The sequence below is a fragment of the Notamacropus eugenii genome, chromosome 6, assembly GCF_028372415.1.
Source record: "Notamacropus eugenii isolate mMacEug1 chromosome 6, mMacEug1.pri_v2, whole genome shotgun sequence".
In the NCBI taxonomy this organism is placed as follows: domain Eukaryota; kingdom Metazoa; phylum Chordata; class Mammalia; order Diprotodontia; family Macropodidae; genus Notamacropus; species Notamacropus eugenii.
The window spans coordinates 60,419,550-60,436,425 of NC_092877.1; the positions used below are offsets into that span (position 1 = coordinate 60,419,550).

A 16,876-nucleotide genomic window follows, 5' to 3' on the forward strand; every position below is an offset into this window, starting at 1 on the left:
AAAAGAGAAAATGAATACAAATATGACGTTTGGCATTTATCAAAAGTGAGTAAGAAATGAAGAAAGAATTCATTATAAGTATGAATACACCACTAATTTTGTTTCTCATCTGCATGCTTCCTTTTGCTGGATCAATGCTTTCATTAGTGAGGGTACTCCTCCACAGATGCTCATTTCAACCCCTCCACATCTTGTCATCTTGTGAGAATCTTGCATTTGTCTTCTCACATGTTAACGGCAGCTCACATTGATACAATTTACAAAGCATTTTCTTCACCACAGTCTTGTGGGGAGGCTTTGAGGACCCTATTTATACCTTAGGAGTGAAGAATGTCTCAGTCAGAAAGATGAGGTGCATTTTTCAAGAACAGAGAGCTAATGAACGTTAACAGGAGGGCTTGAGCCCACATCTTCTGTCTTCAGTCTTTAGAGGCACCATTCCTTCTGCTGCTCTGTGATACCTCTTCTGATCATTTTTCATGGGTTTAAAAGTGCCACTTAATAGGTAGCTCATCACCAGCAATGATGGAAAATGTGCAAATTTTCTGAATTTGTTACTTGTCTTAAAATGACATTTCACAAAGAAAATCATGTAGAAAGGTTTGTATGTTTAAGTTTGTTGGGCAGGATGGTGTGGTGGAAAGAAGGCTGACATAGGAATAAGGAATGTTTGGATACTAGTGCTGCATCTGACAATTACTTGCTGGGGGACCATGGACAAGTCACTTAACCCCTAAATTCCAGCAGATAATTTTTAAAAAACATCTGTGTTACAAAGGAACTGCTAATCTATGTGGGTAGAAAGTTTCAATACTGGAAGCTTCCTATACTAAGAAATAATAGTTGGATAATAATCATAGTAACATTTACATAGCACTTCAAGGTTTACACAGCTCCTGACAGATATTTCATCTGATTGTCATAACAACCCGGAGGCAGATGCTACTATTATCTCCACTTAGATGAGGAAACTGAGAAAAACTGAAGTTAAGCATGATGGCCAGGGTCATAGCTGGTAAGTGTCTAAGGCTTTATTTGAAATCAGGTCTTCATGACTGCAAGCCTAGTGCTCTATCCACTGTATCACCTACCTACTTGGAAGAATCACAGGTCTGGACATAAAATTTAAAAAGAAAAATGTCAGGTAAAACTACAACAAACAATTCTTAAATCCTGGAAATGATAAAAGATGAGGACTAGGCTATAGTATTTATAGAATTAATAGGATTACAAATATCACAGGTTTAGAGCTGGAAGGAACTTGAGAAATCAGGCAGTCTTATCACCCCATTTTGAAGATGGGGAAACTGAGTCCTAGAGAATTTAAAGGATTAAAAGTCCTATAAAAGACAGGACTTGAATCTAGTTCCTCAGATTCTAGAATTACTGTTGATTGCCTATTGTAGATGATCTTTTTAATATTTTACAGGAGATATCAAGAGGTTTTTTCTGTGCAAAGGTTATAAGTACATATTTTTAAAAAATATTTATAATCTATATTTGTTTTTAAAACTCCAGATATAAGAGAGCATATTTAGTTGTCACCAACTGTATGGTTAGTTGGTTAAAATGAGATCAATGTGAGCCCTATTAAAATGTTTCTTTGACTAGTAAGTTGTAACTCTTACCACTTCTTGTTGTGAAATGATTTTCTGATATAAGTCATCACCAGCTTTCTTCTTTGGAAGAATATCAGTTAGGGACATTTTGAGGATCTGGATAAACATCTATCAAAAGAAGAAAAACAGTAATTCAAGACTAGTTTTTACCTATCTTTGTAGTAAAGTAACTGGACTTTCCTATAAAAAACACAAATAAGACAAAATAAACAAAATCACTGATCATGCTTGACAACATATGTTTAATTCCACACTCATGATCTACCATCTCTCTGCACATTTGTCATTTTCATTTTTTGTCGTATTAGCCAACCTGAGAGGTATGAGATGGTGCTTCAAAAGCATTTTAATTTGCCTTTCTCTAATCATTAATAATTCAGAACATTTTTTCATGTGATTTTTAGATAGCTTTCATTTCTGCTTCTGAAAATGCCTTTTCAAATCTTTTGACCATTTATCAACTGGGGAATGACTTAGTATTAAAAAAAATTGGCATTATAGGAAATATTATAGGATGTTAGAGCATTGGTCCTGGAAGTTACCCTATGTCATAGAGAGGGGTTAAAAAGTCAAACTACCAAAAGAAGTATTTTATAGAGCTAGTAAAATAATTACAAAATTCATTTGGAAGAACAAAAAGTCAAGAAAATCAAAGGAATCACTGAAACAAAAATTAAACGAAGGTAGCCTAGCCATATCAAATCTCAAAGTGTATTATAAAGTAGTAACCATCAAAAGAATCTGGCACTGGCTAACAAATAGAGCAGTGGGTCAATGGAATAGATTTGGTACACAATAGACTGTAGTAAATGACCATAGTAATTTAATGTTTGACAAACCCAAAGATCTAAGATTTGGGGATGAAAAGAAATCACTAGTTGACAAAAACCAGACTTGGTTTTGCTGGAAAAACTAGAAAACATTATGGCAAAAACTAGGTACAGACCAACATGTCATACCATCTACCAAGAAAAGATCAAAATGGGTACATGATTTAGGCATAAAGAGCAATTTTTAGGCAAAAGGGCAAAAATTAGTAGAGCATGGAAAAATTTATCTGTCAGATATGTTAATAAGGGATGAATTTATGACTAAATAAGAGAGAGCATTACAGGATGTAAAATGGACAATTTTGATTATAGCAAATTAAAATGGTTTTGCATAAACAAAGTCAATTCAGCCAAGATTAGAAGAAAAGTAGGAAAGTGGGAAAACTTTCAGCAAGTTTCTTTGATAAAGTTCTCATTTCTCAAATGTATAGAGAACGGAGGCAAATTTTTAAGAATAAGTCATTCCCCAATTGATAGTCAAAAGATATGAACAGGCAGTTTTCAGAAGAAGAAATCAAATCTATCTATAGTCACAAGAAAAAGTGTTCTAAATCATTACTGATTAGAAAAAGGCAAATTAAAATGCTTCTGAAAAACCATCTCACATCTATCAGATTGGCTAACATGACAAAAAAGGAAAAATGACAAATATGCAGAGAGATGGTGGATCATGGGTGTGGAATTAGACATATGCTGTCAGGCATGGTCAGTGATTTTGTTTTATTTTTTTGTGTGTTTTTAAAGAGAAGACTCTATTGTTGGGGACAGGGAGGACATTGAGAGCTTATAGTGATGCTGAAAAAATCAATAAAACATTTAAGAAAAAAATTTATTTATAATGCCTGTTTTCCTCCAAATCTTTATGTGTTATAATGCTATTTTAGACATTTCAAAGGGCATCATATGGCTTTCTTCAGGATACTCTGCTGCTTTTTATTCTCTTGACTCCACAATCAGAAGTCATAGTTAAAGTTTTGAAGAGCCATAAGTAAATCTAAAGACTTTGCACTAAATCATTTTTAGAATAAAAGATATGTGTGTACAATAGACAATGAATTAAAAATCTTAAATAAATTAAAATTATTTCATTTTAAATAAAATAAAAATTAAATCAGATAAATTAAAATATTTAAAGAATTTAGAGTAAAGTATATACTTTTTTCTTTCTAGACAGAATGTTTAATATTATATCACACAATTCAATATTTTAATATATTATAACTTCTTTACTTTGTCACACCCTCCACCTACGCAGATCCTAATTACTCTCGGTACACCTTTGCATTCAGTATTCTAAGGGATTTCTAGGTCAGAATAAATGGTTTCCCTGAGGAACAATCCTCTTGTGATAAAGCTATTTTACTTGGCTATTCCTTATATAGACCCCAGGCCCGACGCTAAAAGTCTTTCCAGATTTGTAGGACCCACCAGAGCCAGTTCTCTACTGTCTGCCTTAACCATGGAGAACACAGAGTCAACCAACATCTAAATGATGAATGGACAAGGGAAGATGTTAATGAAGGAAGGCGCACATCCTTCCCATAAACAAAGTAGGCTATTTGGACAAAGTAGTATATTTACAGATTTACAGAACTAACACGCAGTTTTCAGGTCACTGAGACTATACCTGAGCAAGAATCTCCTTTGTATATAATATCTGAAAAGTGGTCATATGGCCTCCTGGTAAAGGGGAACCTTTTCTGCTTCTCAAATAGGTAAAGTTCTTATATTTTCTAATAAAACCACATTCATACTCCAATCAAAAAATAAAGAAAAACAATTATCTTCCACTTACCATGTGTTTTTCCTGCCTCAATTCCTTGTCTAAAAGTAGCAGACTTTTCAGGTGAAGGCTATGCAGACACAAGCTAATATCAAAACTGAAATAAAAAAAAGAGAAAACTTGATTATAGTGACTAAAATAAATGACTCCAGTGAAACTTCATTAATACAACACTCACCAATTTTTGTTGTCAACTTTAATGCTAGGTCATTTATATAAGAAATCATACCCAATGCCTTTTCATTTTTCTACTGTCTTCCTAGGATATTAGCATATGTAAAAACTCAACTGAAAAAAGAAAAATTAAAACCCAACTTTGACCAAGGATGAGCGACAGAAAAATAGCTTTCATTTTTATAATGTGTCAAGGCTGAGAGAACATTTTACTTTCCACAACCCTGTGAGGTAGTTATGACCAGGATTATCACCACAATTGCAGAGATCATAAGTCATGGAACTGAGATGTATCCAGTTAAGCGGTTCTTAACCTGGTGGTTTGTGAAGGTAAAAAAAAGTGTGCAATGTGTATATGCGTGTAACAAATATGTATGTATGCATGTATATGTATGCACACACATATAAATTATATATACACATATCTGCACAATATACATATACATGTATTATGTTATATGTGTGTATACATGGATGTATGAATACATGTGCATATGTACATACATCTGCTATGTATATGTAAACAGGCATGTGAATATATAAAACTGTGCTTCAATATAATTGCTTTCCATTGTCATTATAAATGTTTTATTGATTCATGTCAAAAAGCTTTTCTGCGAGGTCCATAGGTTTCACCAGATCGGCAAAGGGTACCACGAAACAAAAATGATTAAGAAACTCTGATCTGGTCCATTTTACAGCTGAGAAAACAGGCTTAGAAAGATGAATGTCTTGCCCAGTGCCACATAGTAAGTGTCAGAGACAGAAGTTGAACCTAGACCTCCTGATTCAGAGGCATAGCACACTACTCCCTATATAGTGCTGCTTCCAAAAGAATGATAAGGTAGGTAAGGGTCAGAGAAACTGTTCTATCAAGAAAAGTAGACTAAAACTACAATATTAGCAAAAACAACAACCCAGTAACAAATAATAACGATGAAGCTCTTTACAGTTGCAAAGCACTTTCCCATGCAATATCTTATCTCTCTAAAGTGCATAGGTGCTGTAAGTACTATTATGCCCATATACAGATGAATTCAAGACTTTTAGGGATGAACTTGTATGTTCAAGGTCAGAAAGCACAGGAGAATTCAAACACAGAATTCCTAACCCCAAGTTCAGCATATATTATATATGATATTTCACATATTAGCCTCTCAATTTATCTTCCTGACCAATTTATTTTTTCCATTTTGTGTAACCTTTTGAGATAACGGTTAAGATGAGGCCAGAGTTCTCTTGCTAACCCCACAACTTATATTCAGATCTGCACTTAGAAAGGAGAGAAAAACCAAGAGATAATGACTACCCATTAAAATGTAAAAAGCTTGATCATTATGAAATGACATCCAAGAGTGTGCAGTCTGCGAATGGAAGAATAAAATTGATGTTATATTAACAATGCCTAAAATGTATCAGCCCTAGAAGAGAAAAAGTCAAAAATTATATCTGTGGTCAAACTTTGAAGCAAAAGACAGGAGGAGAAAGAAGGCTTGAGAGAGAAAAAAAGGGGAAAAATCCAATTAGAGGGAATGTATGGACAGGATTCACAAGCTTTAGCTTCTCATTCATGTGACAAAGTAATAAGGAATGAGAAGCATGAGACATTAAGTAAGGAGTAGGCTAAGGACAAAATCTCTAAGGGATGGGAGGAAAGCTATCTACTGCCAAGATCAGTACTTCTAAGTCAGGCTGAAAATTATCTAGGAAGCCAAGCTAGGAACTGTTGTCGCTGGAGTGATAAGACATTCCATGGTGGAGAAGCTTGTTGAAGAAATGAACTTAGAGATTATACAGCAGAGAATGAGGGAGTACTGAGGCAAACATATAATAACAAGAGAACTCAAATTAGGAACATGCTAGGTTGAGCATAATAGAAATGAACGTATAAAAATAAACAAACAGTGCCGTAATATACACAATGATTACAACAATATAAATGCACAGAACAATCAAACAAATGAAACTGAATGGTGTGCTATTAAAATGACTGAGCTAGGGCAGAGGAAAGCTGAGAAAATACCCCTCTAAGGCTCACTGCAATGTTTCTCTGATAAAGACCTTATATATTCCAAAATACAGAGTGTGTTCATCCCTCATTGCTGAAGAAGACCATGCCATCAGAGATTTGAACTCAGGTCCTCCTGACTCCCGCACTGGCGCTCTGTGAGTTCAAGTCTCACCTCAGACACTTGACACTCACTAGCTGTGTGACCTTGGGCAAGTCCCTTAACCCCAGTTGCCTCGTCCTGGGTCATCTCCAGTCATCCTGATAAATATCTGGTCACTGGATTCAGATGGTCTGGAGGACAAGTGAGGCTGGTGACCTGCACAGCCCTCCCTCACTCAAAACAAAGTCAAGTGCAAGTCATGCCAAAATATATAAGGAAATGATTAGAAGAGGCATTTCTCAATAAAATTATCAAAGGTAATAAATACATACTTTTCAAAGGAAGAAATCTAAGGTTTTGACAACTTTATAAAAGATTGACCCAAATTACTAAGTTTGAGAAGTACAAATTAAAGAATTCTGAGGTTCTACCTCATACCCATCAGATTGGAAAAGCTGACAAAAAGGGGGGTAAATGATGAAAACTGAAGGGGCTGTGGGGAAACTGATGATGGAACTGTGAATTGGCCAAGTCATCCTTAAGTTACTAAACTGTGCAGAGATACCTCTCAAGTTCTCTATTATCTTAAAGTGGAAAAGGAAATACATATAAAAAGATATTTATAACATCTTTGTGTTTAAGGGGATATCCAGCAACTGGAAAATGGCTAAACAAATTATGAATATAATGGGATATTGTTGCATTATAGGGAACTATGAAAGGGGTGGTTTCAGATAAATCCAGGAAGGCATGTGTAAACTGATACAAACAGAAATGAACGGAATCAGAATAACGATTTAAACAATAACCATAAGAAAACAAGGGATAAGAACTCTAAAAGATGTAAAAATCCTGGTTAATACAAAGGTCAATCACAATTCCTGAAGAAAAATGCTTAAGAATGTTACCCAAATCATGAGGGGAAGTATTAAAAAATAAATTACACAGTTTTGGACATGGCCAATGTGGAAATTATTTTGTTGGACTATATATATTTATTATAAGGTTTTTGTTTTTAAGTTAGAGGATAGGTGGGGTAGGAGAGTGCCCCTGACAAAAAAAAAAGAAAAACAAAAAGGAAAGAAAGAAAAAGGTGTCAGATCTGCTGACTCAACTACGTTGCACTTGATCATTTTAAGTGAAAATATGCTACAATCTGTTATGCGTCTAATCATCAGATTTATTAGGCATGTCACTTTGCATAGTCCTAGAGTTGGAAACAAAATCAGCTTCTCTTTGAAGGGGAAATCTCGTCTTCAATATCCCAAACAAGAGATGAGCTGGTATGTTCCTGAAGAACTATAATAATAAAGAAATAAGTACCTTGAGAGATCCTCTTGCCTTTTTTTAAATAGCTCTAATTCTTATAAAGTTATTCCTAGTTTCAAGTTAAAATTTCCTATCCTATACTGATTGCTTTTTTGTTATTGTTGTTAGAAAAGAACCAGAGCACCTGGTCTGGAATCAGGACATCTGAATTCTGATTTTGGCTCTGCCATTCCTAGCACTGTGATCCAAGCAGGCTGTTTCCTTTCTCTATGCTCTGATTTTCACATTTGCAAAATAGGGATAATGTTTCTTGTACCACCTACTTCAAACTGCTATTGGAAGGCAGGTATTGTGCAGTCATTCCATTCCTAAACCTCTACAAACATGTAAGGGTTCATTATAAGCACCACCATCATCATCATAATCAAAAAATTATTTATCACAAGTAAATACTGTATGAAGAGACTCACATAAACCTGAGGCAGCTAGGTGGTGCAGTGAATAAAGCGTTACATAGGAAGACCTGAGTCCAAATCCGGCTTCACATATCTCATATCCTAGCTGTACGACCCAGGGCAAGTCACCTGACTTCTGCTTGCTTGAGTTTCCTCATCTTTAGAATGGGAATAATGATATCACTCATTATCAAGGGTTATTAAGAGGAGAAAATGAGATATCTATATATATATATATAGATATCTATCTATTTATATATAAAATACTTTGCAAAATTAAGGTGCTATGAAATATGTATGTGAAATATCATATATGTTAATAGTAGTAACAACAGTATGACTGCTTCATGGTTTTTTGTTGTTCAGTCGTTTCAGTCAAGTCCAGCTCTTCATGACCCTATTTGGGATTTTCTTGGCAAAGATACAGGAGTGGTTTAACAGTTTCTTCTCTAGTTCATTTTACAGATGGAAACTGAGGCAAACAAGGCTAAGTGACGTTTCCAGGGTCACACAGTAAGTGTCTGAGGCCATATTTGAACTCAGGAAGATGAGTCTTTCTGACTCCAGACCCAGCACTCTATTCGTTGGACCACTTAGCTGCCCGACTTCATGGGTAAAAGTCAGTGTTCTTATGAGACCCTACCAAGCAGGGTAGAAGACCTATACCCTCAAGTATTCCTTCCACTAGAATATTAAAACGGTCCTCACCTCTCACAGGTCAACACCTCTGGGAAAGAATTCACCTTAAGAAAGGTTCTATCATGGAATCGGTCATCACTGATGGCAGAATGCATGCTGGTAGAACAACTGCAGTCTTCTTTGTCGCCCTGGCTGAGGGATCCAAGACTACTTGAGGGAGAAACTTCCATCATTTGATTAGGCAAAATTGCCTGTTTCGAATTTTCATGCAAAGATGGATTGGATGATCCATCTGCAAGAGGCTGTGATCACAAAAAGGGAGAATAAAAATCCCTCTCCATTAATCAATGTAGCACAAGAAAGGAAGTTTGTTATTAACTGCTTTCTCAATCTGCGACTTTCAAGCTGCATTTGTACAGTCCTACTGATGGGATTGAAGCAACTAGCAAATGTGATTACACAATTGGACTAAAATTTTCTCCTTGAGCTGACCAAATTGATTAGTTGTTTTTACATCATGAGGACAAAATTCCAATATTTTTAAAAATTGGCTATTGGGTAATACAAGAGAAACTGTAAAATATAGACAGACATCTTTGTCTGGCATTTAAAGCCTTTGTGGCCACCATTTCTACCCTACTGGCACAGGACAACACAGTATGGTATGCCCACATCAGAGAAGGTGCTATGCCCCATGAGCAAAGCAGAATTGAAACAGATCAAAGGAAACATAGGATGTGCAAATTTAGAGAATCCACCCCAAGTGTTCACATGGACTATTTGTCCTTGACCTATAGTCGACCATTCCAAGCTCATATTAGTCTGATCGGCCCCAGTTGGACATATTGAAACTTGACTGTCATTTTGGTCCTTTTCAAGAATGAAGGAGAACAGCCAACCAATGAATCAACCAACCAATCTACCCTACCTTTCAGATTTATTTTGTACCACCCCTTGTTACATGTTGTGCTTCAGCCAGACTGAAAAACTGTTGTCCTCTGAATAGATTCTGTACTTGGTTTCTGTGTCTTTCCTCAGGCAGTTTCATATGCCATGACTAGAAAAGCCTGCCCTGTTTTTCATCTGCTTCTTCAATTGAAGAGTCGTTATGCATCTTTTAAAGCCCAGAACAAATACTACTTTCCTCAGGAATCTTCCTCTGATCCCTCCTCTAGCTAATGGTCATCTCCCTCTGCCTCATACAGGAGTTTATTTTTGTGCCCTTCTATTGAACTTGCCCTCTGATATTATCAACTATGGATATTAGTGTTTGGTATTTTTAACTCACTACTAGCATTTGGCTTATGTGAAGATAGGTAGTGAATCTTCCCTAAACTGCATGACTTCTTGGAGCCCCATATAGCATCCTACACATGTTAGGAGAATACAAAAACTAAGCTTGTTGAATTCAAGACAAATAAATTAGACTTTCTATAACTTTTCTTTTATGCTTTCTATGTTTCTATTGGCAAACATAGTATAAACTCTGTTATAATCTGATTGGGATATTCCATGAGCTGTCACCTGTTAGAAGTCTGAGATGGTTGAACCTTTTCGATTTTAGATTGAATCAAGAGAAGCCAGTATCCTAGGAGCTCTGTCTTTCTCTGCCTACTGGAACTGCTAGCCCTTGCCCATTCAGGAAGGATAGAAAACCAGTGCCTAGGGTAAACAGCATTTGTCTTGGTAGGAGTTGTCAACATAAGCTAGACCAACATGAAGGTCTTGGTCTGCTTGCCCTCTACTATCTGTATTGAATTCATGGATCTCAGTTATCTAGTGCCTCTATTTGTTGTCTAGTTATTTTTTGTTCAGATTCTTCTTCTTTGAACGATGTCCTGAACCAGGCCTCTCTTGGCCTATTCTACCTTCTTTCTGCCCAAGGTCTGGTAGAACACTGTGTTTCTTTTCTATACCTCTCTTATGTACTCATCACTATCTACCTTTTATTAAAATCATGTTCATGTCATTCCTCTTCTTGGGCCAAAGTTGGTACAAAAATAGGTGGTGAGAACATTAATTTTTCTGAGTCCTGATTATCTGAACTTTGCCACCATGTTTCAAATGGCTTCTCATTCTGCAACTTCCATCCTCATGCATGGCCTTCTCATCTCAGAACATCTTTTATCTCTATGATCTTTTTCTCCCATTGGCAAATTGCTCCATTTTGGGGAAGACTTGGATCAACCATTCATCATTCTTCTCCCAGCTCTGCTTCTAGCATCAGACTTGTTACCATGTCCTACATAAGAACCTCCCCATCTCAAATTTCAACAGATTTTTTTTTAATGTATTGTCTTCCTCCAATAGAATGTAAAGTCTTTGAGGGCAGGAACTGTCTTTTTATTTTGCTTGTGCTTATATTCTGAGCACTCAGCAAAGTGCCTGGCACATAAAAAGTGCTTCATAAATGCTTGTTAACTGACTGATTAATACAGCATCTTTGGCATCTGTTGGTACCTCTCTATTCACTCATCCATTATTCCACTTTGAGTCTTTATTACCCTCTAGCCTGGACTATTATAATAATTTCCTAAGTGGTCTCTTTGTCTCAAGTCTCTCCCCACCCCCTCCATTCTCAACACAGCTTCCAAAGTGATTTCCCTGGGCAGTGATCAGACCATATCTCTGTCCTGCTCCCTTATTTTCAGTGGCCCACTATTGCTCATAAGTTCAAACATAAACTGGACATTTTTAAAGCCCTTTACAACCTAAGTCCAATTGACCTGTCTAATCTAATTACACAATACTATCACTTACACACATTATGGTTCAGGCAATTTATCTGTCTTACTATTCCTGCTACATGGCACTCCATGACTTTTTGTGCCATTGTACTGACTGTGCAACATTCCCAGAATAGAATTCCTCTTCATTCCCATTTCTTAGAATGTCTATTTATTGTGTTGAAAGTCTCAGCTCAAGCACGATCTCCTACATGAAGCCTATCCTTATGTCTGCCTCCCAAATATTAATGTCTTTTCTATAAAAATCACTTTGTTTCTAATTTTGCTTTTTTTGTATATGCCCGTTTTCTTACTCTAATACATTGGTATTGATATATTACATCTATCCTCAAGGTTAGGTACTGCCTCACTTAAGTTTTTGTCTAACAAGTGCTTAAAGTGCCTGGTAAATGGTAAGCATTTAATCAATACTTATTTACAAATTAATGTGTTTTATAGAAAAATGTTCTGAATACTTACCCTAAATTTTTGATTGATGGGATAGACCACTTTTGCCTTCAATGCAAATGCTGCAATGTTACTGTTGAGGGGTGACTCATATTCCTGAACCACAAAAAAGGGAACAAAACAGTGTTTGAAGCTTTTAGTGAGAGAATGCACATGCTGACATGTATTTGCAAAATGCCAGACCTTATTCTGACCTACGTATTTGAGGAACTGAACAGAGTAAGGGGCTGTCTAAACAGCATTTACAATTGGCCCACGAAGTGCTTTTTAGGTAATTTATCAAAAAATGGGAACACATCTTCTGTCTCATTTTTAGAGTTCTGTTGTGACAGAGAAAACCTTGGTAAAAAGACACACAAAACTACCATTCTAATCTCATGCTTTTGTGAAAAGGAGAATAATGTGCAGAGAATGCCAAATAAATGAAAAAAAAAGAAAGAAAGCCACAATGATATTTATAAAGGATGTCTTTAAAGTATCAGTGCAGTCTTAAGTTAGGAAGGACGGAAGGAAGGGAGAGAGGGAGAGAGAGAGAGAGGAAGAAAGTAAAAGAGGACAGTAGGAAGGAGGAAAGAAGGAGGAAAAGAGGAAGAGAGGGAAGGAAGAAGGAAAGGAAGAAGGGAAGGAGGAAGGAGAGAAGAAAGAAAGGGAGGAAGGAAGCAAAGGAAGGAAGGAAAGAAGGAATGGAGGGAGGAGGAGGAAGGAAGGAAGGAAAGGAAAAGAAGGGAGGAAGGGAGAGAGGAAAAATTTATAAGCTAAACTGCAATAAGACTTTGGGGAACCTTGTATAGAACACGCTCTCATTTTGTGATTTCTGAATCTGAAATTCTAAATATTCTATGAGAATATCATATAACAGAGCTTGAATAGAACACAGAAAAATTTGTTAGAGGTGAAAGAGATGTGAGAGTATAGGAAAGGGAATGTTAGAACTAAAAGAGATCTGTTTTGAGATCTCAAAAATATTACTACTGAGACTGAGGATCATAAAAATTCCCTTTATGTAACATTTTCATTTTAAAAAGTGCTTTCTTTCCAACAACCCCATGGAGACATCCAATGGGAACATCATTATCCTTATTTTACTCAGGGGTGGGGAACCTGTGGCCTCAAGGCCACATGTGGCCTTATAGGTCCTCGGGTGAGGCCTTTTCACTGGGTTCAAGTTTTACAGAACAAATCCTTATATTAAGGAGAGTTATTCTGTGAAGTCTGGATCAGTCAAAGGGTCACACTTGAGGACCCAGAGGGCCACATGTAGCCTCGAGGCCATAGGTTCCATTCCCCTGATTTCTAGTCCAACTCTTTTTTTTTTACTGACAAGGAAACTGAGATTTAGAGAGGCAAATGGAAGAACCCAAGATGCCACAGTCCAGTTATTTTTGTCAAAATTGTATCCTGCTGCCTTCCTAAATCAAGCTTGTACAGAGACACTGTTGCAGACAAACAACTTAGAGTCAGAATCTAACTTTTGATCCTCTTCTGTCTAACTCAATGTGAGAAATTTTCTTAAAAACCAGTGAGGAATAATAGGCAACATGAGCATTTGAAAGAGAGTGGGGTTTATGAGGAGAGTTTTAAAAAGCTCAGCTCTGTCAGTTACTACCTTGCACAACCCTGGGTCTTACTGGCCTCATCTGCAAAATAGGAGAAGAGAGTGGAGATGATTTGGGGTGGGCAGGGAGGGACTTCTTATTCTAAATTGGAAAATTCTGCCATTTTTAACTATGTAGGTATCTATTAAAATAGCTTTAAACTCCAAAATTATGTTCTAACAGTAGTTTAAAGCCATGTTAAATTATAGAGAATTCTTCTGAATTATTTCCATTGTTTTTTGACACAAATTTTGAGGGAAAGAGAAGGATAACAGAGTAGTTATTGGTCTCCATTTGCAGCAGTCACTGAACCTCACTTGGGCCCCAGGCTCCTCTTCTACAAAATGCGAGGCTTGGACTAAATGATGTTTAAGGTTCAGACTGTGAACAATAAGATGAGATTTACTGCTATTTCAGGGTTTGGAAAATTTTGATCACACCTGCATTAATTATCATCACCTGATGGAGACCCATTTACATCAGGTTCTTTCACCAAGATAGTGAAACATATGGACAGAGGCAGCAAGATAGACTAACAAATGCCTATGAGTATAGGTACAGACTGCAAAGAAATTCTACCAACCCTTGTGCGTATCTGAATTAATTATAACTGATATGTTAAAGTACCTGAATTTGACTCATTCTATGTTGGAGTATTCAACTCCCTTTGTCTGCTTCAATATAAATTAATCCAGCTCCTAAAGTTGGTGAGGTATCCAGAGCCAATCTGCTACCCAGACTTTCTTTGGAAGTAGTGGGATCCCTATCACCAAGGTCTTCAAATTTGACCTAGCTACTGAGGATGTTGTAAAGGGGATTTCTGTTCATACAGGGGTTTGGACTATGAAGACTATGGAGAATCTCATCTTTGATAGAGATCTCAAGGGCCAACAGAGGGGTAGTAAGAGAAGGGAATATTCAGGAAAAGGTTGGATTAGATACGCTCCATGATTCTTGCCAGCTTGGAGGTCCTACATGCCCTCATGCTCTGACTGTTGTGGATATTATGATCTGTCTGCTAATGAGGTGAAGTTAGACCATCGGTAGAGTCAATAATAACACACCATCTGGGTTTGTTGACTACCATTTGCTCATTTCTACGGCATTTCAAAATGCTACCTTGAGACAATAATATATTAAAATAGGCAGTATGCATTTGGGGGAGCATTGGCAGGTGCTCTCAGTAACAATGACATTTTCCGTGCTTGCCTTGTTTTGTATGTTTCACAGAAATCAGAATCTAGCCGAAACAACATCTTCTTCTATGCCAGGCCACCTGGTCACTCAAAATTTAAATCACTCTAGCTCTAGCTATCAAATATCATCATAAGAAAACATCAACCACTCAAAAGTTCCCTATACCTATTACTAAAGAATATCCATAGAGACATGTCTCTAGATTGGCATGGCACCTAGCCTAAACATTATTTTCTTTTAGCTATGGTTCCACTTAAATTTATTACTATTATTGTTACTGTTCCTGTAGTTATTGTTATGGGCTCAAGTCCAAAGAGTCTTACTAGTTCTTTTACTTAACTGGAAGGGAAATTAAAAAAAACAGACAAAACAAAACAACTGAAACTTGCTACAAAGGAGTTTTAGAGAGCTATTCCAACTGAAAACTACGAATAGAATTACTTTTGTGGCCCAGATGGAAGCTGAAATATAGAAATTCATTGAAAACAAGGCAACACAGGCTTGATGGATCAGCCTCTTCAGCTATAGCAGAACGGGGCATATGCAAATGGAGACGGGTAGCATAAAGGAATGACATACATCAGTTTGGGTCTGCCCCAAAGGATTTCTCCCAAACCCTGTTTTTTTACCTCATTTGAACTATTCAAGGTGAGAGCATTTCTGACTGGTTCTGGTTCTCTTTTGTCTAATGTAATGTAAAACTATATGACCTCAAAGATCTGTGAGCCAGCTGATGGTTTTGGCTACATCTGGATGGCCTACCTTCTTCAGGGAATAGTCATGTATATTGTATGGCTTTGTTTCAAAGATGAGAACCCAGAAGTTGGCAGTGAAGCAGAAACAGATGTCTGTGTTGGACTACAAGGCCACTGAGGTCCCTTCAGACTCTCAGATTATGTGATCGTGTGATTCTGGGAGATGTACACATCTTCTTGTATGAGGAAGTAACTTCACCTTGCTGTCTGTATCAGGACTTCTTACCTTGGGATCTGTGAACTTATTTTTTTAAAAAATATATATATTTTGATAATGTTTCAATAGAACTGCTTTCCTATGTAATTCTATATATTTTAGCTTATGCATTTTTTTTCTGAGATGGGATCCATAGGCTTCACCAGACCTGTAGAGGGGCTCATGAACAACAATAAAAAAAAGGTTAAGAACATCCTGTATAAATAAATTTAGCATAAGATGATTTTTTCTTTGTCCTTTTCCTTGAAATCTATAAACTTATTAACACAAAGAGACTCATTTTTGCCTTTGTGTACCTTGTATCTAGAGAAGATTTCAGACAAAATAGGTAATTTATATAAGTATATGTATATATACACACATATATGTGTATATATTATATACATACATGTACATATATTTGCTTAATAAAAGTAAACATTTTATTTATATTGATTATTATGATCACTTGATGTATGTTTATACATTGATTCATGGCTATATTACATCACCTCATTTGATCATCAGTTCGGTAGAACAGGAATTATTTTTAGAAATTCAGTGTTATTTTATTCTCACACTTGCATTTTCTCTCCTATTCCCCCCTCCCAAAGCACACATTGAGAAAGTAAGAAAAAGAAAATCCATTACAAACACGTATATTCGAATAAAATAAATTCCTTCTTTGGCTGTGTCCAAATACATATTGATAGACAGTCACATATCACACAGACACACAGCATACACATATATGTCCATAGAGATATTTTTAGATATATGTATGTATATATATACTTGCTGCTCAGTCATTTTCAGTCATATCCGACTCTTGGTGACCCCATTTGGGGTTTCCCATTTCCTTCTTCTGCTTATTTTACACATGAGAGAAATGACGCAAACAGAGTTAAGTGACTTGCCCGTATGTGTTTGAGGCCAGACTTAGACTCAGGAACATGAGTCTTCCTGACTCCAGGCCTGGCACTCTATCCACTGCACCATCTACCTGCTCATGTGCATAAATATATTTGCATATTACACATATATTTGTATGTGTATATG

General features: G+C 36.4%; 1 protein-coding gene across 2 annotated transcripts in view; it reads right to left on the reverse strand.

Annotated features, from left to right (window-relative positions):
- The window catches only part of EVC (EvC ciliary complex subunit 1), a 151,297-nt gene that overhangs the window by 117,273 nt on the left and 17,148 nt on the right, over nucleotides 1-16,876 (reverse strand). For both annotated transcript variants that reach the window (XM_072620196.1, XM_072620197.1), the window contains exons 3-6: nucleotides 12,087-12,170; nucleotides 8,950-9,182; nucleotides 4,245-4,329; nucleotides 1,629-1,727 (exon numbers count right to left, since the gene is read on the reverse strand). In XM_072620196.1, the coding sequence (XP_072476297.1) occupies nucleotides 1,629-1,727; nucleotides 4,245-4,329; nucleotides 8,950-9,182; nucleotides 12,087-12,170 (501 nt within the window). The remainder of the gene's footprint in view (nucleotides 1-1,628; nucleotides 1,728-4,244; nucleotides 4,330-8,949; nucleotides 9,183-12,086; nucleotides 12,171-16,876) is intronic.